At 40.2% G+C, this 23,754-nt stretch overlaps 1 protein-coding gene across 2 annotated transcripts in view; it reads left to right on the top strand.

The window, feature by feature from the left end:
- The first annotated feature begins 475 nt into the window (after nt 1–475).
- Nucleotides 476–23,754, top strand: part of dynlrb2 (dynein light chain roadblock-type 2) — a 36,350-nt gene continuing 13,071 nt past the window's right edge. For both annotated transcript variants that reach the window (XM_059993258.1, XM_059993259.1), the window contains exons 1-2: nt 476–559; nt 12,597–12,672. In XM_059993258.1, the coding sequence (XP_059849241.1) occupies nt 557–559; nt 12,597–12,672 (79 nt within the window). In that variant the 5' untranslated portion in view covers nt 476–556. The remainder of the gene's footprint in view (nt 560–12,596; nt 12,673–23,754) is intronic.

The following is a 23,754-nucleotide window of genomic DNA, read 5'->3' as shown; positions in this document are numbered from 1 at the left end:
GACTGCTTCTCAGAAATTTTTGCAGTTGGCATGAAATCACAAGAAAATCTGGTAAACTATAACAGATAAGTAATAATTATATTTGCAATTGTACATTTCTGCTTTTTACATCTTCTAGTATCTCTACTCACAACTATCTATTATAGATTGAGATGACAATAGTTGGGAGTAAATGTGCTTCCTTCAATTGATAACGCTCTTTCTCCATACAATTAGCTTGGTACATAATAATTAAATTGTATGAGCCACTAAAAACCTATTTTGAGTCAAATGGCAAGCGTATTGACAATTAGTTACATTCTTATTCCTTTAGTTTTCACACCCTTCACCGACCATCCAAGTTATTTCTCTAAGGATTAATAATCCTAAGAGTTTGGCGAGCCTTTCCGAAACAACACTGAAAGATCAAAGTGGACCCAGTTCACGATTACACAGCACTGAAGAATGTCACACAGCGAATATATCCGGGCCAAGAGTCATTTCCGGTTCCGCCTAGCAACCGGTAGTCACTGTGAACTGTTTGTGTCGTTTCTTGCTGCCGGGTTTTGGGGAGAAGATGGTAAAACAATATATTAAGCCCGTTTGATATGACTTTTTGTGTATTATTGCATCGTGGGGGAAGTGAATGGAGGATGTGTTAATGCTGTTGTGCGGCACGATCTGCTGTTGCAATGAATCTTGAGTGCCCAATAGTTTTTCAAAAAAAGTCGTATTCTGTTCCTAGATCAGATTCTTTTTAAATGTATGTTTCGTTCTCTTTCCAATTTTGAAGATTCATTGTAAGAGTATTTTCTTTACTTTTGTACAGTTTCTGAGGAAATGTGTTCACTTTAATAACACTCGTAATTAATACATCGACAATTTGGCCTAAAATAGGTTTTCATTAATACTTAAGTTCTTGAGCTGCCGAGCAGCTGAATATTGATGGGTTCAATTACTGCATTCAGTATTTTACAATAACGAACTGCTTTGATGGTTTTCCTGTGATCTGGTTCTTCAGACTTCTTCAGCTCCTTTTTTAAAAATCGAGATTTTGCTATTTTTATTGTTCATATTTGGCTGGAAGGCGCTAATGTTTTGCAAATTACCATTCTTACTTATAGCCTGATAGAATCGCTGGGTTCTGAAAGTGTATTAGCTACTTTTTTGGCTAAAAACTGGATGAAACAATAGATTGAGAAACATAATTGTGTATTTTTAAAGAAACAAGATTTGTACTTTTTAAACGGGGTTGTGAGTTATTAGTAATATAATCATTTTCAAGTGTAAAATAGCAATGTGTGTATTTTGGACTCCTGAATTTTATTTCTTGAGAGGACTATAGATTTGTATAATATTTGATTTAAGTATTAGTTACTGCTATTGTCTGTTTATTGCTGATAGGAACAATCTGAGGTCGAAATTTCAGAATACTGTGGCATACTGAGAAAAGATGCTTTCTTCCTAAAAGAGGATTGCAGTGCTAATACTGAATTGTAAAAATTGAAACTCTACGGAGTTGTGGATTTAACAAGCTTTATTGTTAAATAAAAATAGACTGGGAGTTCCTCTATGCAGACAGTTTAGATGGGGTAGAATATGTTAGATAGGTCCAGGAGAGTTTCTTGAAGGAGTATGTGAATACTCCAACTACAGGGGAGACTATGCTGGATTATGGACTGAGGAGTGAACCTGGCGAAGTGACTGATGCACATTTGACATGTGGACGTCATTTAAAGATTAGCGGCACTGAGTTTAAGACTTTTTTCCAGGAAGAGAGAAGGGAAAGGATGGCAAGGTACAGGAACCTTGGATGTCAGGAGAGATAATTAAGTCAAGAAGAAAGAGGAAGTGTAGAGGAAGAGGAAAGTCAAGAAGGAGGCTTAGGAAGCTGGAATCAAACAGGATGCTTGAGAACTATAAAAGGGCCTGAAGAAAACGCAAAAAGACATTTAGGGACGTTAGAAGGGGCTATATGTTAAGTTCTAGGTGAGTAAGATTAAAGAGAATCCCAAGATATTCTGCACATACTTCAACAGCAAGAGGATAACTAGGGAGAAGGTAGAATAAAGGAGATGACTTGTGCTTAGATGCAGAGGATGTGAGCGAGACCCTAAATAAGTATTTTGTCAGTTTTTAATCAAGGAGGAGGATGTAGAGGATAGCAAGATCAGAGTGGAACATACTGAAATGATGTGTTGTAGGGTAGAATATGCCAAAATGACATGTTTCAGGGCAGAGCATGCTAAAATGATGAGTTTCAAAATTAGGAAAGAGGTAGCATTAGGTCTCTTGAAAAACATTAAAGTAGCTAAATTCCTAGACCTGTTGGTATATACCCCAAGTTCTTGAGAGATGAAATTTCTGAGGCCTTCACCAATATCTTTGTATCCTCACCTGCCACAGGTGTAGTGCCAGTGGACTGGGGGAAGGTTAATGTTGTTCCTTCATGCAAGAAGGGAAATAGGAATAACCTTGGAAATTACAGGTGGTTCTCTTGTCAGTGGTATGGAAGCTAAAAGATAGGATTTTTAAGGTTAGAATTTATATGCATTTGGAGAATCGATGCTTTAGGGAGCAGGTTACACCTGAGTAATCTCAGTGGGTGAGCATCTGGGGGACAGTGACCGCTGCTCCCTGGCCTTTAGCATTATCATGGAAAAGGACAGAATCAGAAAGGACAGGAAAATTTTTAATTGGGGAGGGCAAATTATGAGGCTATAAGGCTAGAACTTGTGGGTGTGAATTGGGATGATGATTTTGCAGGGAAATGTACTATGGACATGTGGTCGATGTTTAGGAATCTCTTTCAGGATGTTAGAGATAAATTTGTCCCAGTGAGGAAGATAAAGGATGGTAGGGTGATGGATGGGTGACAAGTGAGGTGGAAAATCTAGTCAGGTGGAAGAAGGCAGCATACATGAGGTTTAGGAAGCAAGGATCAGATGGATCTTTTGAGAGATATAGGGTAGCAAGAAAGGAGCTTAAGAAGGGGCTGAGGAGAGCAAGAAGGGGGCATGAGAAGGCCTTGGTGAGTAGGGTAAAGGAAAGTCCCAAGGCATTCTTCGGTTATGTGAAGAACAAAAGGATGACAGGAGTGAAGGTAGGCCCGATTAGAAATAAAGGTGGGAAGATGTGCCTGGAGGCTGTGGAAGTGAGTGAGGTCCTCAATGAATACTTCTCCTCAGTATTCACCAATGAGAGGGAACTAGATGACAGTGAGGACAATATGAGTGAGGTTGATGTTCTGGAGCATGTTGATATTAAGGGAGAGGAGGTGTTGGAGTTGTTAAAATACTTTAGGATGGATAAGTCCACAGAGACACGTGGAATATTCCCCAGGCTGCTGCACGAGGCAAGGACTAGGATCTTTATGTTCCTGTTGTCCACGGGAATGGTACCAGAGGATTGCAGGGAGGTGAATGTTGTCCCCTTGTTCAAAAAAGGTAGTAGGGATAGTCCAGGTAATTATAGACCAGTGAGTCTTATGTCTGTGGTGGGAAAGCTGGTGGAAAAGATTCTTAGAGATAGGATCTATGGGCATTTAGAGAATCATGGTCTAATCAGTGTCAGTCAGCATGGCTTTGTGAAGGGCAGATCGTGTCTAACAAGCCTGATAGAGTTCTTTGAGGAGGTGACCAGGCATGAGGGTCGTGCAGTGGATGTGATCTACATGGATTTTAGTGAGGCATTTGATAATGTTCCACATGGTAGGTTTATTCAGAAAGTCAGAAGGCATGGGATCCAGGGAAGTTTGGCCAGGTGGATTCAAAATTGTCTTGCCTGCAGAAGGCAGAGGGTTGTGGTGGAGGGAGTACATTTGGATTGGAGGGTTGTGACTAGTGGTGTCCCACAAGGATCAGTTCTGCAACCTCTACTTTTTGTGATTTTTTTTTATTAACGACCTGGATATGGGGGTAGAAGGGCGGGTTGGCAAGTTTGCAGATGACGCAAAGGTTGGTGGAGTTGTGGATAGTGTTGAGGATTGTCGAAGATCGCAGAGAGATATTGATAGGATGCTGAAGTGGGTTGAGAAGTGGCAGATGGAGTTCAAGCCAGAGAAGTATGGGGTGGTACACTTTGGAAAGACAAACTCCAAGGGAAAGTACAAAGTAAATGACAGAATACTTGGTAGTGTGGAGGAGCAGAGGGATCTGGGGGTACGTGTCCACAAATTCCTGAAAGTTGCCTCACAGGTAGATAGGGTAGTTAAGAAAGCTTATGGGGTGTTAGCTTTCATAAGTCGAGGGACAGAGTTTAAGAGTCGCGATGTAATGATGCAACTCTATAAAACTCTGGTTAGGCCACACTTGGAGTACTGTGTCCAGTTCTGGTTGCCTTACTATAGGAAGGATGTGGAAGCATTGGAAAGGGTACAGAGGAGATTTACCAGGATGCTGCCTGGTTTAGAGAGTATGCATTATGATCAGAGATTAAGGGAGCCAGGGCTTTGGAGAGAAGGAGGATAAGAGGAAACATGATAGAGGTATACGAGATATTAAGAGGAATAGATAGAGTGGACACCCCGTGCCTCTTCCCCAGGGCACCACTGCTCAATACAAGAGGACATGGCTTTAAGGTAAGGGGTGGGAAGTTCAAGGGGGATATTAGAGAAAAGTTTTTGTACTCAGAGTGGTTGGTGCGTGGAATGCACTGCCTGAGTCAGTGGTGGAGGCAGGTACACTAGTGAAATTTAAGAGACTGCTAGACAGATATATGGAGGAATTTAAGGTGGGGGGGGGGTTAGGGTTTAAGGGTCGGCACAACATTGGGCTGAAGGGCCTGTACTGTGCTGTACTATTCTATGTAATCTGAGATTTTCCAGGAGGTGACAGGGGTTGATGTGCAGCAGTTGCTTACATGGATTTTAGTAAGGCTTTGGGCAGCCACGATAGTGTGATGCTATTATTATTCAGGATGTTCTGGAGTTCAGGGATTAATACTGGCACAGTCTATGAAGTGTATGTTCTATCTGTGACCACATGGGTTTCTTAGTGTTTTGGTTCCTCCCACAGACCAAAGCCGTACTGGTTGTAAGTTGTCTTGTGATTAGGCTAGTATTAAATAGCTGGGTTGCTGGGCAATGCGGCTTGTTGGGCCAGAAAGGCCTGTTCTGCAGTCAAACTGCCTCTCTACCAGAGGCCTTTAGGTTCAGACCCAGGGAATAATTGTCAAACACAGTTTACTTAGAAGTACGTACTATTTATTAGCAAGCTTGTGTGCTCAGTTAAACCACAGAGCTCGGAAAAATCTGCAAGACAAGTGAAGCCCCAAGTACGGTCTGGGCTGCTGTTAATAGGTCCGTTATTACATACATACTTTGATAAGGGTGCAGAGAAGCTTTCTCATGCAATAAACACTTCTTTGTTCATACATTATACTCATGGCACAACTTGGCAAACTGCCAATAAGTCAATTAAGTTTTAGCCCTTTTAATTCTGCATATAATTCCTTACTGCGCTGAATCTCTAAATAAAATAAATTAAAATAAATCTACAAAGTCCTTCATGATCAAGGTGTCCAGAAAAGTAGGATGCGTGAAATCCAGAGTGACTTGGCTAATTGGATCCAAAGTTGGCTTGAACATAAAAGACAGAGGGTACTGGTGGATAGGTCTTTTTCTAGATGGAAGTGTATGACTAGTGGAGGCTCATGGGATAGTAGGTGGGAACAAGAGGAACTCTTTCCCTGTTAAGATGACGGGAAGATGAGGAGAGCGCAGCTATCCAGGAAATAGTGACTATGTGGGTGAAGACAGCGTCAGTGGTGGAGGAAGGGAAACCCCACTCTTTAAAGGAGGGGTTCTCTGATGTCCTGATAGGAAAGCCTTCACCTGGGAACAGATGTGGCAGGGATGAAGGAACTGAGAAAAGGGAATAGTGTTTTAACAGTGGACAGGGTGGAAAGAGGTATAGTTAACATGGCCATGAGTATAAAAGATGGTAGACATCTTCAGATATGGAGACAGATCGAGAAAGGGGAGCAAGGTGTCAGCAATAAACCAAGTCAGTTTAATGGCAGAGTGAAGTTGCAGGCAAAGTTGATGAAATTGATGAGCTCAGCATGGCTACATGAAGCAGTATCAATGCAGTCATCAGTGTAGCACAGGAAGAGTTTGGGAGCATCATCAGGGAAGGCTTTGAACTTGGACTATTCTACATAGCCAAAAAAAAGGCAAGCATAGCTGGGGTGTCTGGGTGTTCCTTAATTTAATGTTATATAATATTACTTAAGTTGTGAGCATACCCATTGCCACCATATCTTCAGGAGGTGCATTCCAGGCAAAACCAACTCTCTGGGTGAAAATATTCATACTTTACATCTAGTGCTCCTTACCTTAAACCTATACCCTGCAGTTATAGGCATCTCTGCTGAGGAAAAAGTTTCTGACTATAAAAGTAAGATGTTGTATTCATGTTCACGTTTTGGGTTGAAGCCCTGCATCAGACTCATTGTCAACAATTCCTTTCCCCTCACAAATGCTGCACGACCCATTAAGTCTCAACAGTAGATTGTTTTTTCTTTTGTTGCTCTAGATTCCAACATCTACAGTCTTTGAATTTTGCCTCCTATGGACATGAACACTAACATCCCTTTTCCTAACTACTCCTGAGCGGAAAGCCTTACTGTTTATCATGTCTATCCTAGCCTAAAGTACCCTCCCAAAATATATTGCCTTATTTTCAAGATTGAATTCCATATGCTCCAGCTCTGTCCATCTTGCCAACTTATAAGTATGTTTCTGTAGCTGGTCGATCCTCCTCACTACCAGCAATGTTACCTACAAATTTCCTAATCATTTTTCCAAACTGTTAATGTATATAACAAGCGGAAAAATTCCCAACACCAATCTCTGTACTACATTACAAGTTCATAAGCTGCTAATTACAAAAAGAACCTGAGCTGCTCATTCTGTTTCCCATCACCAATTTACTTTTTGGTTTAGTTTTCCAAATTTCCTTGATTGTGCGGATGCTTACCTTGCTTTCCAGAGTCCATTTGACAATAACTGCCCTACCAACATCAACACACTTAGTTACCTCTTAGAGAAATTAAATTCAATTGAGTAGGATCTATACTTAACAAAGCCATGCTGACTATCCTTGATTAAAGCCTGCTTCCAAATACCTATGGTTTATAAATTGTTTTCAATAATTTCCCCACCACTAATTTTAGATTCACTGTCTTGTGAACCTGGCTTAACTCATTAGCTATTGAGTTGAAATAGTTCTGCATTTGCTGATCTCCGGTCAGCTGGACCTTCTTTTGTTGCCAGTGGAGATTTGAGAATTTCTGTCCATGTCTAAGCAATCTTCCGTCCCTTCACTCTCAACCTGGAATATATCTCATCAGGCCCTGGCTGTTTGTTCTCTTTAAATTCCATTAAGGTATCTTCCTTTTCATTGGTAATTTGGTGTGGACTTAGTGAATACAGACTGCAGCCCTGTTTAACCAACACATTTTTCCTGGTCATGCTATTGACTAGGTTCCCCTTTTTCCTTTACATTTTCATAAAGGTGTGCTTACAGTTATCATTAAGGACATTTCCACTTTTCATTGCTACCATCAGGGGGGAGTTGAATGACACACAAGGTTTTAAGAACAGCTTCTTCCCTTCTGCCATTCAGTTTCAGAATGGCCCATGAACGCTACCTTGCTATTTCACTCTCTTTTTGCACTACTTTTTTTTATATATTTCTTAATGTAACATAAGTTTTTATGCATTGGACCATACTGCTGCTGTTGCAAAACAACAAATTTCACATTTCTCAGTGATAATAAACCTGATTCTGGTAAAATAACAGTTTATTCATGTATACTGTAAAATTACAAACATGTAAATGCATTTTCAGAATCAGGTTTATTATCGCTGATATCTGTTGTCAAATTGCAGTAACAGTATGGTGTAATACATTAAAAAACTAAGTTATAGTAAGAAATATTATAAAAAAACATTGTGCAAATAGCATAGAACTTTATTGTCAATTGCTCAAGACAAGATTGCGGTTCTACTCCAGTCTGTAAAATACAGATATTTACAATGCATGTGGTATGGCTTAATTTTTTTTTAAATCTTTCATATTTACATGCAAAAAATGATTTCAATAGTCAATAACGCTCAAAGTCCATTGGCAAGGCAGGGTGCTTCATTATTCAGCTGCACAACAACCCTCAGGAAGAAGTTGTTTTTCTGTTTTACTGTCTTGGCTAAGATATTTCTGAATTTCTGACCAGATGGCAAGAGATTGAACAGACAGTGTCCAGCATGGGATGGGTCTTAATGATGCTATGAGTACACCATAGGCATTTACAGTTGTTGATTGCCTCCAGGTCTGGTAGTTGAGTCCCAGTGATGTGCTGAGCTGTCCCAATTGCTTGTTGGAGCGCTTTGTGATCTGTCTTGCTGCATCTCAAGTCTCACACTCATGCTGTAAGCTGTCTCTCGCACATTAATAAAAGTTGGCCAGCAATTTTTGGGCCAGATTAGCTCTCTTTTAGTAACCCCAGGTAGTATAGTCGCTGTAGTGTCTTCCCTACTATCAAGGTTGTGTTGATGAACCAAGAGAACTCCTTGGTCATGTTCATCCACAAAAACTTGAAACTGGAGGCCCTTTCCACTACCTCGCCATTTATGAATAGTGGGGCTTGTTTGGAACCTCTTGGTGCCCTAAAATCAATTACCATTTCTTTTTTTTTGTCATAATATTGAGTGATACATTGTGGTTTTTGCACCAATTGGACTGTTTCAGCACCTCCTCTCTATATGCAGATTTGCTATGTTTGTGATTGGTGCAATCAGATGGAGAGCAAAATAGTGAGATAGTGTTCATGGATCATTCAGAAATCTGATGGCAGAGGAGAAAAAGCTAACCCTAAAACATTGAGTGTGCATCTTCAGACTCCTTTACCTCCTCCCTGATGGTAGAATGAGAAGAGGACATGTCCTGGAAGATGAGAGTCCTTCAAGATAGATGCTGCCTTAAGGCACTGCCATTTGAAGAATTTCATGATGGTAGAGAAGCTAATGACCATGATGGAGCTGTTGAGTCTGCAACCCTCTGTAACATTTGTCGATCCTGTACATTAAAGTCTCCATACCAGGCAATGATGCAATCCATCAGCATTTTCTCCCTGGTACATCTGTAGAAATGTTATATAACCCTCTCTTCCTCTACTACATTCCACTCTTGCACTGTTGGGATATAGGTAAAATTTTGCAATTCCACATGTGGCAGACGTCCACGAAATAAATGATGATTTTCTTGAAGTAGAAACAATTTTGGAGTGTTGCAGCATACTTCTTTGCCCATCTAACTCCTTACTAGGTCATAAATATGATACAAAGAGGTATTAAACTATAACTGAAAAGAAACAAGATTTTTTTATTCTTCTGTTTGTTATCATATTTTTACTGTTTACAGTTCCAAGGAATGGTTAGATTGACTCAGCTGCAAGCTTTTTCTCCTTCTAATGTTAAGCTGTTTAGCTGAAATTTTGGAGGAAATTGCAAATGAAAACTCATGTATTGCCTGTGGTGAGCAATTTTCAAAACTGCTGGATGTAGTTAGTCTTTTATTTTCTTATTTGAGAAAAGCTGTGCTTTGGCATTATCTCTTAAGTTGCATTTTGTGTATTTTTCTGCTCCACTTCCAGGGTTTTGTGAGCTGAACTGAAGTGAGTCTAGTAGACGGATTGATTGGCTGATTCCTTTAAAATTCTGGTGTCATTGTAGCAGTGTTTCAAATTGCCTACTTAGTATGGCAGAGCGTGTCAGTGTTTAGTCACTAGTGGTTCCATTCCTCACAGTACCAAAGGGTGAATAGAATCATTGTCATATAGAAAATGAACGAGAGGTTTGGCCATGTGTTTACCATTTCACATAATCGAAGTGTCTGCACTTTATCAGTTTATTCAGATTATTGGCTCTTACATAAACACTTTTCATGATTTATTTTCAGTGGTATTTCCACTTGTACTATTTTTTCACCTACGCTGGGCGAAAAACTTATTTCTTGACTCTTGCTAGGGAAACCTGAGGTAGCCCAAAGATGTGTCAGTTCACACTGCATTAGCTAAAAGATGATTTTTATTTACCTGTAGTTATTGTGTAGCTACCTTTCTCAGATAGAGAGGCAAAGGTTTGAAATAATTCCACGTGAATAGAAATACAAATATTATACTTGATCTTATTCCCCCACCCCCATTTTAACTCTGTCCAAACATCAGCCCAGGTCTTTCCCAAATATTTTAATCTGATACTTTAATGCTTCATTCAGATTTTGCTGATTGAATCTTCTTGCATTTTTCCCAATTACTTTTCTTTGTATATCTTGATTTTTTGGTTATGCTTTTAACTCATTTTCCTTTTTTATTTATTGCTCTCACATTTGTTATTTAATTTTGGAAGATTCAGTCTGCTTTGTTTAGACTCATTATCACCATTTTAAAAACTTATTATATAGTAATGATTAACAATGCAAGGAATGGAAGAAAACAATGGATTCAATGCTTTGTACCAACTCCATCATTCAGTAACATCATAGTTGGCATTTTAGCCTGAAATTTGATTCCCAAGGTTTAGGATTCTATCTTTTCAAACTCAGCACCAGTGCCTGCAACAGCCTCCAATCTGAAAGTGACTGTTTTTCAATCCTAAATTCATACCAGTTTGTTACTACCAATCCTATGTGCTTTGATTTCATTTATATCCATTTGTGTGGCATTTTATTGAGGACTTTCAGAAAGATCACGTGCCCCTCATCCACTGAAGTAACCTCATCAAGGCAACCTTTGTATTGATTGTTGCATCAAAGTGCTTTGATTGAACTACCATACTGAGCACCATGAGAAAATATTCTAATAGTTGGAGCACCTTGCAGTAAAGAAAATAGATGTAGAACATTTTGACCTATTTGACACAATTTTTACAAGCTTTTTGGAATCTTCCGTAAAAGGTGGAAAATAATGCTTTTTAACTGCTGTAACATTTCCTTATTCCACAACATATTTTCTGCTGTCTCAGTCCATAAGAGGGCCAGAACACATTTACAAATCTTTTTCTTTCTTTGCATATTTATCAAAGCTTTTACTTTTTTTCTGGCTGGACTACAAATGTATTCTACTTGAACCTTGAATTGTGATGTTTTCCCAATCCTTGGGTTTCCTGCTCTTTTTGGCTACATAATGAGCCGTTTTCTTTATGCTGATACTGTCTTGAGTATATAAGCAATAGTTTTATCATGTTTCCTGTTGGTATTTTGTTTTAGCTATAAATTTAATTTTGATTGTTCAAATATTAGCTATTGCATGATTGATTACTTACTGTAGTTATGTCAATCTTTCATAGGCAGCTCATGCCTTTTATGGTTTGTTTGCTTAGATTAAAGATCCTGTTTTCCCATTAAACTGAATGGCTCTCATTATGTTGCAATCATATTGTGATCACTCTTCCCTAAAGGCTTCTTTACTGCAAGATTGCTAATTAAGCCATTTCCCTCATTGGTTCTTCAACATATTTATCTAGAATTTTTTTTCTTGTACACTGCATGATTTCTTACACTTACTGCTGGTTTGATTTGTGTGTTTTATATGTAGATTAAAATCTCCCATAATTATTATAATACACTTGTGACATTCTCCCTGTATTTCCTGTTTTTATGTAATGGTGTACATTACTACCATGGATTTAGGGCTATAAATAACTCCTGGATATTTCCTTCTCCTGGTTTCTTAGATCTATCCAATCAACTATCCTAGAATTGGTCAGAATGCACTTAGAGTATTGTGAGCAATTTTAGACCCCTTATCTAAGAAGGGATGTGCTGACGTTGGGGAAGGTCCAGAGGTGGTTCACAAGAATGATCCTGAGAATGAAAGGGTTAACATATGAGGAGCATTTGATGGCTGTGGGCCTGTACTTGCTGGGTTTTAGAAGAATGAAGAGGGATCTCATTGAAACTTATCAAATATTGAAAGGACTAGATAGTAGATGTAGGGAGGATGCTTCCTACAGTGGGGAGTCTAGGACCAGAGGACTCAACCCTCAACCTTAGAATAGATAGCTGTCCATTAGAACAGAGATAAGGAGGAATTTCTTTGGCCAGAAAGTGGTAAATGCTTTGGACCCCCCCCCCAAGGACACTCAGCTAAGCACATTAGGAGTACATAAAGAAGCGGGGCAGAAGAACCACATATCTGTTAAAGCCTAGCCATTTCTAGTTTCCATCAATTTGAGTTCGGCACTTAGAATTTGAATTCAACAATTACAGATGTTGCATGAATTCACATGAAGAATTCAATTATTTTAACCAATTTTCCCTATCTGATTCTAATGAGAGGCAATCTGATTCTAATAAGAAGCTATCTCTTGTGTTTTCATACTGTTTCCTTTCCAGAAATATTGGGCTTATCATTATCCCCTCCACTATCACCTGAAATTGTCATCCTTAATTTTCCATTACCAAACGTCTTCAGAATAGTCCACTAATGAGAACAGTAGTAAACCCTTCAAGTTGCTACATTCTTAAATTCTTATTGTTGCATCAGTCAATGCACTTGTCATGCAAGATTTTGAATTATCCTAAATGGTGCCTTACAGAGATATCTCTTGTTTACAGAGTGAGGTAGAAGAAACTCTGAAAAGGATTCAGTCTCACAAGGGTGTGATTGGTACAATAGTTGTGAACTCAGAAGGTATGTCACTCATTGTATGTCTTAATGTATTTATCAATTGTTTTATTCACATTAGTAGAAATGGTTTCCCTGCTGTATAATGCAAACTTTATGACGATGACAATCAATTTTCTTAACGTGGCAACAGATTTGTAGAATAAACTATAGCACTAACAATGTCAACCCATGTCACAAAATCTTCTTAGGGAACATAATCCTTGAAGCAATACACAGTATGTAAATGGAACATTTCTTCCATGTTTGATTTCCAACTATTAAACAAATGTTTTATTGGTCAGAATGTGTTCCTCAGAATTTTGTCCTTTTCTGAAAACTTTGTGGCAACTTGACAGATGGCATTAATGCACAATTTTAGGGATATTGCGGAAGGCAATATCTTGTGTGATGTTGCATCTAGTAAACAGTTGAATAGTTTCTTGATTTCCTAATCATTCTCATCAAAATGGCCCTGCTCCGTAGTGGAGAAGTATTTTTTCCACAGCTGTGACCCACAGCAGTCTACGGAAGAGCACATGAGCTGTGGGTCACTATAGCTCTGGAAGATGGGTGTTGACAGGCTGATTATGAGGCTCTGAGTAGAACATCTAATGAAAAATATTTAAAAAGTTTTGTTCCTTGTTCTTTACTGATTCAGCAGCAAGAGGTATTTCCAAACAAAGGAAACACTGCAGTATTAAAGGTATTTTATTAAAGTTATGTAGCATAAGTGACAAAAAATAATATTTATCCATGCCTCATAATATACTACCAGAGGGAACTGCAAGTGACCAACTCCCTCTCTCTCCCTCTCTCTCCCTCTCTCTCCCTCTCTCTCCCTCTCTCTCCCTCTCTCTCCCTCTCTCTCCCTCTCTCTCCCTCTCTCTCCCTCTCTCTCCCTCTCTCTCCCTCTCTCTCCCTCTCTCTCCCTCTCTCTCCCTCTCTCTCTCCCTCTCTCTCCCTCTCTCTCTCCCTCTCTCTCCCTCTCTCTCCCTCTCTCTCCCTCCCTCTCCCTCCCTCTCACTCCCTCTCCCTCTCACTCCTGATGTCCTTGTCTCTAAATCTCCAGCTCTTAGCACTAGTGTGACCCAGTTTAAGAGAAGATGCCCCACTTGTACAAATAAATTGTTCCTTTTTAAACCTTCAACACCTCTTTTAATCTTTTGCAACCTTTGGTCTAGACACACAATTTAAAAATAGAGAGAGGAGGAAAACATTCTACACTGGTATCTAATCTTAACAATATGTATTCAAAATAGAGACAAAATGTTGGTCACTAAGGGGTAGAAATCACATTCCAAGCTGACACCATATTGTCTTACACATTTTAGCATGCGCAAAAAGGTATCAAATTGAACTCTTTCTTACAGAGCTGTCTTTCATGGGGTACTCAACAATTTTGTCATTGATCTTCTCAGGGTAACACTTCTGTTGGCATTGATTTTTTAAAATTAGGACCATACTGACAGAACTATTAACATGGATTTGGAATCCGGATGATGCAGGACAGATTTGTAGTCCCTCCTTCAGATGATGCAATCTAACCTTGGAAGAAGAGACGGTGATATAATGTTTTGTGTGCCTCTCTAACAAACAAATTGTACTTGCATGGGGACACTGTTAATGAAACTAGTGTTGGTCCCCTGTCTTAATGGCAACAAGAGTTATTCCACACCACTTGCAGGAGTACAAGTCTGCTGCTACTGCTCACACTCCCAGTTGCATATCTAGTTTTTATCCAGTTTATCTATTATGAATCTACTTAGCAGACTGGACTTCCAGAAGACATAGGAACATACCATATGAATGAATGGACTCAGCCTATCAAGTCTGCTCCACCATTCAATTATGGCTAATTTTTTTTTCATTTGTATTCTCCCACCTTTTTAATCCTTAATCCCCTTATCAAATGAGAGCCTCTCAATCTCTGCCTTAGATAGACTCAATGACCTGGCCTCCACCGCCTTCTGGAAATAAATTCCACAGATTCCCTACTCTCAGAATGAAGAAATTACTCCTCATCTCAGTTTTAAAGGGACGTGAACTTACTTCCATTGAGGACATTTATAGCAGCAGGTGCAGAAAGAAGACCTGGAAGATCATTGGGGACACGAGTCACCCCAACCATAAACAGTTTCAGCTACTTCCATCTAGCAAGTGCTACCACAGCATTAAAACCAGGATCTACAGGCTATAGGACAGCTTCTTTCTACAAGCCATGAGTCTTTTAAATTCACACGTCTGTACACTGCGAAGGATTCCTAACACAAAAATTTTTACTCCTTCATGTTGTGGGATAGATGTAAGATTTAAATAAATTCTATTTCTAATTTCCCCTTTATTCTGAGACTATGTTCTCAGATTTTAGAATCTCTTATAAATGGAAATATTCTCTTTGTCCACTCTATCTAAGTGTCTTAATATACAGTATATTTCAATAAAATTCCCCCTCATCCTTCTGAACTCAAAGTATGGCTCCAGAGACATCAAATGCTCCTCACTTATCGAGCTTCTAATTCCTGAAATCATTCTTATGAACCTCCTCTGAACCCTCTCAAGGGACAATCATAATTCAAATACTTAATTTCTGACAGCTAACTAAGCTGATGGAATGGCTTAACTTATTAATCAAATTATGAGGGTAATTCCTGTCTTAGGTTGATGTGTTAATCCATTCTCATTGTTGAGAACTGAGAGTTGCTGGTGGTCTCATCATCAGGAGATCCACAAAAAATGTGTAGGATGAGCAGTGTTTGAGCAATGATGTGAATGATCTTCTTATTAAAAAAATGATCATTTGTTGTGTTTTCCCCTTGTCTCTTTCCTGCACTGAGGCCCTATTTGACTGCAGTAAGACAGGTTTGCCATTATATTCCAATCCTCTTGTAATAAAGACCAGCAAAAGCATCTGTTTTCTATAGCTATCCATACTCTACCATTTTTTTTTACATTTACCTGCTATAGTTCTTCTATTTCATCAAATATTCACTCGTAACACTACCATAATTGAACTACTGGAATATATATATTGTATCTATTCATTAATAAACATCACAAACCATTATTATTATTAATACTGCTAGGAAAATGATTTAAAGATGTATGTGAGAACTTTCATAAAGTTGGATTTCCGTAAGTTGGGTCATCCATAACCCATGGCATCTTTGTATTCTGCTTTTCTTATTTTTTTTCATTTGCATCAAAATATACGAACTGACATTTTACCTCAGGGTATTCCATCTGCCATGTTCATTCCCATCACTTCATCTCATCTTTGGATTCACTCCCTGTTCACTCCACAGGGATGTGTATTTTTTTTCCTTCCCTTCAACAGATATCCAGTTGCCATTTGCAAGTTGCTTTTGAATTTCTTCATCCTCTGGTTTTTTTACTCGTCCTCTTAAATCTGTTAACTGCAAACCTACCATTGTTAGCATTTCCTCCCTTATTGAGTTCATCATTCAGTGGAAAATATGAAAGACTCTTGAATGAACTCAGTCTATGTACAGGAAATAATTGATGAGGCAAATATTAGATTTTAATGCAAGACAATAGAATATAGGAGCAAATAAATCCTTCCCCTGTGAGAGTTTACTGAGACAACAGCAGGCTTTGCTCAAGTGGCACAGTAGCGCAACAGTTAACCAAATGCAGTTGCCCTTCCAGTGGCCTTTGTTCAGTTCCTGCCACTGCATGTTAAGAGTTTGTATATTCTCCACATACCATGTGGGTTTCCTTTGAGTGCTCTGGTTTCTTCTCACATTCCAAAGACATACAAGTTAGTTGGTCACATGGGTGTGATTGGGCAGTGCACACTCATGGGCCAGAAGGGTCAGTTATGGTGCTGAATCTCTAAATAAAAATAAAAAGTAAGTAGTAACTAAAGCAAATAATGCACAGAGCTTGAATTCTTCAGGTTTCATTTTGGGTTCATTTAAGGAGTCTTGTTTTTAAATGTTCATAAACCACTGCTATTCTACAATAAGGAATGCATACTGTTCCATGCTCAGACTGCATTTCGGGAAATCTGATCACTTGGCTGTCCTTCTACCTGCATACAGCCAGAGGCTAAAGAGTAAGGCTCCAGAGATGAGGACAACAAAGAGGTGGTCGCGGGAGGCAGATGAGTGGCTTTGGGATTGCTTCGAGTCTGTGGACTGGGCCGTTTTCAAGAACTCAACAGCAGATCTGAATGAACACACCAAATATGTCATAGTACTTTATATATTAAAAAAAAGTTGTAGATATGTGTGTCCCCACAAAAACATGGTAGCGTAGTGGTTGGCACAACGCTTTACAGCAATCCAGTTTCAATTCCTCTCATTAACTGCAAGGAGTTTGTTCCTTCTCCTACTGTCCATGTGGGTTTCCTCTGGGTGCTCTTGGCATACTGGTTAGTAGGTTAATTGGTCATTGTAAATTATCCTGTGATGAGGTTAGGATTAAATACAAGAATTGCTGGGCTGCATGGCTCGAAGGGCTGTGAAGGGCTTGTCTGCACTGTATCTCAATAAAGAGTGCCTATAGAAAGTGCCCCCACCCCCCCAGAAAATGTTTCATTGTTTTTCAATATTGAATCACAGTGGGTAACAGTTGTTGTATGCGCAGTCTCTCCCATCTCAGCCACTGAAGTTTATAACTAATCCGGAGTTATCATCTATCTCTTGGTGGCTTTCCTCACTAGTCCCCTTCTTGCACGGTCACTCAGATTTTGAGGACAGCCTGTTCTAGGCAGATTTACAGCTGTGCCATATTCTTTCCATTTCTTGATGATTTAACTGTACTCTAAGGAATATTCAATGACTTGGAAATTTTCTTGTATCAGTCTCCTGACTTGTGTTTTTCAATACCCTTTTCACGCAGTTGCTTTGAGTGTCTTCCCGGTGTAGATTTGCCAGGATACTGACTCACCAGCAGTTGGTCATTTCAGATGCAGGTGTATTTTTACTGCAATCAATTGAACCACCTTGGCTACACACAGGTGATTTCCATTTAGCTGATTATGTGACTTCCAAAGCAAATTGGCTGCACCTGTGATGATTGGTGAGCTGTATAAAGGAGGAGTGTTGAGCACTTGTGCAATCAATTATTTTGTGTTTTATATTTGTAATTAATTTAAATCACTTTGTGGAGATCTGTTTTCACTCTGGCACAGAATAATCTTTTTCTGGTTGATAAGTGTCAAAAACAGCCAATTTAAATCCACTGTGATTCAATGTTGTAAAACAATAAAACATGAAAACTTCCATTGGGGAAAGCACTCCGGCATGTGGTGAAAACTGCCCAGCGAATTATTGGCACCCAATTGCCCACCATTGAGAACATGTACCGTAAATGCTGCTTGGCAGGGCGAAAAGCATTATCAAGGATGCATCTCACCTTAACCATGAACTTTTTACTCTCCTCCCATCTGGTAGGTGCTACAGGAGCCTCCACTCCCGCACCAGCAGGCACAGGAAGAGCTTCTTCCCTGAGGCTTGACCCTGCTGAACCTCACATCACAGTGCTAAGCAATACTCCACCCATATTGTACTGTCTCAGTACTTTTATATTTGTGTGATGAAGCACTTACTTTTTATTTGCAGTTATTTTGTAAATAACACTATTCTTTGCATTTCTGTTTAGATGCTAACTGCATTTCATTCGCTTTGTATCTGTACTCAGCACAATGACAATAAAATTTAATCTAATCTAAAAGTACTCTTTATAGGCACTGTAAATAAACAAATAAATCATTCGGTCTTCCCCAACCAGAAGCCTGGGTGAACCAGGAGATCAGCATACTGCTGAGGAGGTCTGGTGACCAAGTAAAACACAAGAGTGCCAGGTATGATCTCCAGAAAGACATCTTGCAGGCAAAGTGGCAATTGTACACTAACTTTGAATCAGTAAAGGATGTTCAACAGCTGTGGCAGGGTTTGAATGCTATTACCTCGTACAAAGTGAAGCCATGTGACATGGGTGACAGCAGGACTTTGCTTCAGGATGAGCTCAATGTCTTTGTGCTCTTTGACCATCAAAACATGGAGGAACTTCCAGGAACTCCCACACTGACCCTGTGAACTATGTGACTGAGGTCGACATGAGAGCATTGGTCAGGAGGGTGAACCCATGGAAAGTATCCAGCCCACATGGGGTCCCTGGCTGAATACTAGTGACATTCGCTGATCCACTGGCTGGAGTGTTCACCAATATCGAACTCTTGCTTCAGCAGTCTGAGGTACCAACCTGCTTCAAGCAAACTTCAATTACACTGGTACCTAAGAAGAGTGTGGAAACCTGCCTCAATGCTTACCATTAAGTAGCACTTATATCCACAATCTCCTCCAGCACAAGTGAGCCACAAGGCAGGGTGCTTGCTCGCTTTACACTTATGGCTGTGTGACTAAGCACAGTTCCAATGCCATATCTAAGTTTGCTGATGACATCACTGTCATAGGTCAAATCAAAGGTGGTGGTGAATCAACATAGGAGGGAGATTGAAAAGCGAGCTGAGCAGTGCCACAATAACAATGGTTGTCTCTCGGGGTCTGAGGAAGACTACAGACTACATTGTGCAGGGTGGCAGTGTTTTTTATGAGGTTGAGTTGTGAGCTCGACACCAACTTGGCACAGATGGAAAGCGTGCTCGGGGATGGCCTGTCACTGGATTGAACTCGGGAACCTCCGTTCTCGAACCCGGCGCTGATCTCACTGCGCCACCAGCCGACCATTGCACAATGTAACCAGTGCATGAAAGATATTAAAGTGGAAAAGCCTTGCACAGAGGTGATCCCAGTCTCTTAGCCTCAGAAGTCAGGATTCAGTGGCATGAAGAATCGTTAAGTCTGGCAACTTCCTTGGCTGCATTGGATGGCCGCGTCTTCTTAAATGCTCTGCCGCGCCCTACGCATTCCACAATGCGCTGCTGTAACCCTTCTCGGCCATTGAGCCCCCAGGGTTTCCTCCACCTGATCCACCAAAGCAGTCTTCGCATGCTGGTATGAGCATGCCACAATAACAACATGTCACTAAATGTCAACAAGACCAAAGAGCTGATTATTGACTACAGAGGGGGGAAACCAGAGTTACATGATCAGCAACTTTAAATTCCTCAGTGTTATCATTTCAGAGGACCTATCTTAGGCCCAGCATGTAAGTGCAATTATGAAAAAAAAAGCACAGCAGCACCTCTGCTTCCTTAGGAGTTTGCATAGATTCAGCAGGACATCACAAACTTTGACAAACCTCCATAGGTGTGTGGTGGAGAGTTTATTGAATGGCTGCATCACAGCCTGGTATGGAAACGCCAATGCTTTTGAATGGAAAATCCTACAAAATAGGGTGGATAAAGCCAAGTCCATCGTGAGTAAAGCCTTCCCCTCCAATGTATACATCAAAACTGAGTGTTGTCGCAAGAAAGCAGCATCCATAATTGGGGACCCCACCATCCAGACCATGCTCCCTTTTCACTACTTCCATTAGGAAGAAGGTACAGAGCCTCAAGGCTCACACTACCCCTCAACCATCAGGATCTTGAACCAGTAGGGTTAACCATTCAACTTCACTTGCCCCATCACTGAATTTCCAGTTTAAGACGGCACATGTAAATCTCTGACTTCTGGCTGGTGGCCAGTGAAATAAAGAAAACAGCTAAATACTTTGTTAATCACTCTTTTACTGGTAAACAATCATTGCAAACAATGGTTTGTAACTTCCTTTTGGACTTAGAGGCAACTCGAGTCGAGACAGTGGACCTATCGCTGAGAGTGAGGAAGACTCCAGGCTGGGCCAAATAGGAAAGGTCATGTGCAGGCCATATTGAGGCGGCGGGGTCCAGGACACGGTGTGTAATGAAGTGACTGAACCCAATGTTTGGATGACAACTTGGGCACCAGGCAAGATTGGAAAGGCCACGGTTGGGCCAGTTCAGCTCACTGCTCGGCTCTATACTGAACTAAGTGTCTGAGGATGGATTCTTTGTGGAGTTCAGTTCAGAATGCTGTATACAGTTTGCATGATTCATGTTTTTTCCCCTTTGCACATTGGGTTATTGGTCTTTTTTTAGTGGGTTCTTTGGGCTTTCTTTGTTTTGTTGGCTGCTTGTCAAGATGAATCTCAAGTTGTATAATGTATACATACATTGATAATAAATGTACTTCGAACTCTGAACTGAATTGTTCCCATAACCTATGGACTCACTTTCAAGTACTCTTCATCTTGTTCTTGTTACTTTTTCTTATTTATTTATTATTATCTTTTTCCTGTTTTGAAATTGCACAGTTGTATTTTGTGCATTGGTTGTTTGTCTGCCGTGTGGCTGTGATCTTTCCTTTATTCTGTTATGGTTCTTGGATTTACTGAGTATGCCTGCAAGAAAATTAATCTCAGGGTTATGTGTGGTGACACAAAGCCATAAGACATAGGAACAAACTTAGGGTGTTTGGCCCATTGAGTCTGCTCTGCCATTCAATTGTGACTGTTAATATTTTGCCCTCTTCAGCCCCACTCCCCAGCCTCCTTGTAACCTTTGATGCCATTCCAATCAACAACCTATCAAGCTTTGCCTTAAATACACCCAAAGACCTGGCCTCCACAGCTGCCTGTGGTAATAAATTCCACAAGTTCAACACCCTCTGGCTAAAGAAATTTCTCTGCATCTCTGTACTAAATGGACACCCCTCTATCCGGAGGCTGTGACAACTTTTCCTAGACTGCCCCACCATGGGAAACATTCTTTCCCCATTACCATGTTCAAAATTCAAAAGGTTTCAATGAGATCTGGCTCCCCCAACCTTCTAAGTTCCAACGTGTACAGATCCAGAGCTATCAAATGTTCCTCATATGATAACCCTCTCAGTTCTGGAATCATCCTTGCAAACCTCCCTGTCCAATGCCAGCATATCTTTTCTTAGATGAGGAGCCCAAAAGTGTTCACTATACTCGAGGTGCAGCCTCACTTGTGCCTAATAAAGTTTCAGCATCACATTCCTGCTCTTGTATTCTAGACCTCTTGAAATGAATGCTAACATTGCATTTGTCTTCCTCACCACTGACTCAACCTGCAAGTTGACCTTTAGTTTGTTCTACACTAGGACTCCAAAGTCCCTTTGTATCTCAGAATTTTGGATTTTCTCCTATTTAGAAAATAGTCTGCACATTTATTTCTTCTACAGAAGTGCATGACCATGCATTTTCCAACATTGTATTTCATTTGCCACTCTCTTGCTCATTCTCCTAGTATGTCTAAGTCCTTCTTCAGCCTTACTGTTTCCTCAACTTGGCAACAAATCCATCTATTCCATCTTCTAAATCATTGATTATGCACCATAAAAAGAAGCGGTCTCAACACAGACCCTTGCAGAACACCACTGGTCACTGGCAGCCAACTAGAAAAGGACTCATTTAGTCCCACTTGCTGCCTCCTACCAATCAGTCAATGCTCTAACCATGCCGGTAACTTTCCTGTAATACCACGGGCTCTTAAGTTGGTAGGCAGCCTCATGTGTGGCACCTTGTCAAAATCCTTCTGAAAGTCCAAATATACAACATCCACTGCATCCGCTTTATCTATCCTACTTGTAATCTCCTCAAATAATTCCAATAGGTTCATCAGGCAGGATTTTCCCTTGAGGAAACCATGCTGGCTTGTGTCACCTTGTGCTCCATAACCTCATCTTTAACAATTGACTCCAATATCTTCCTAATCACTGAAGTCAGGCTAATTGGTTTGTAATTTCCTTTCTGCTGCCTTCCTCCTTCCTTGAAGAGTGGAGTGACATTTGCAATTTTCCAGTCCTCTGGCACTCTGCCAAAGTCCAATGATCTTTGAAAGATCGTTACTAATGCCTCCACAACTCTTTACCGCTACCTCTTTCAGAACCCTAGGGTGCAGTTCACCTGGCCTGGGTGACTTGTGTACTCTTGGGCATTTCAGCTTTTGAGCACTGTACCCCCCCCCCCCCCTCCCCACCCCAGTAACAGTAAGTGCACTCACTTCTCTTCCTTCACACCCTTCAACATCTGGCCTACTGCTATTGTCTTTCACAGTGAAGACTGATCCAAAATACTCATTTAGTGCATCTGCTCCATCTCCTTGTCTCCTGTTATTATTTCTCTGGACTAATTTTCTAGCGGTTCTATATCTACTCTCATCTCTTGTACTTTTTTACATACTTGCGAAAGCTTTTACTATCCACTTTGATATTGTTTGCTAATTTGCTTTCATATTTCATCTTTTCCCTGCTATATTAGTTGCTCTTTGGAGATTTTTAAAAGCTTCCCAATCCTCTGTCTTTCCACTAATTTTGCTTTGTTGTATGCCCTCTCTTTTGCTTTTACATTAGTTTTGACTTCCCTTGTCAGCCACATTTATGCTATTTTGTCATTTGAGTATTTCTCTGTTTTTGGATTACATCTATCCTGCACCTTCCTCATTTTCCCCAAAAACTCAAGCCATTGCTGCTCTGCTGTTATCCCTGCCAGTATCTTCTTCCAATTTACTTTTGCCAACTCCTCTCTCATACTACTGTGATTTCCTTGACTCCACTGAAATACTGCTACGTTAGACTTTACTTTCTCCCTGTCAAATTTCGTTGAACTCAATCATATTGTGATCTCTGCCTCTTAAGGGTTCTTTTACCTTATGCTCCCCAGTCACCTCCAATTCATTACAAAACACACAATTCAGTATGTAGGCTCAACGACAAAATGTTCTAAAAAGCCAACTCTTAAGCATTCAACTTACTCACTCTCTTGAGATCCATTACCAACCTGATTTTCCTAATTGACGTGCATGTTGAAATCTCCTTTGACTATCACAACATTGCCTTTTTTACACAGCTTTTCTATTTCCTGTTGTAATTTGTGGTCTACATATAAGCTACTTTTGGGAGGCCTGTATATATAACTACTATCGGGGTCCTTTTACTCTTGCTGTTTTTAACTCCGCCCACAAGGATTCAACATCTTCTGATCCTATGTCACATCTTTCTACAGATTTGATGCCATTCTTTCCCAGCAGAGGCACACCACCCCTCTGCCTACCTTCCAGTTCTCTGATACAATATGAAATCTTGGATTCGGCTCTCAACTACAACCATCCTTCAGCCACAATTCAATGATGGC

Source organism: Hypanus sabinus, chromosome 17, assembly GCF_030144855.1.
Source record: "Hypanus sabinus isolate sHypSab1 chromosome 17, sHypSab1.hap1, whole genome shotgun sequence".
NCBI classification, from domain to species: Eukaryota; Metazoa; Chordata; class Chondrichthyes; order Myliobatiformes; family Dasyatidae; genus Hypanus; species Hypanus sabinus.
The sequence above is the reverse complement of the archived record's forward strand: the minus strand, read 5'-3'. Positions and strand labels throughout refer to the sequence as shown.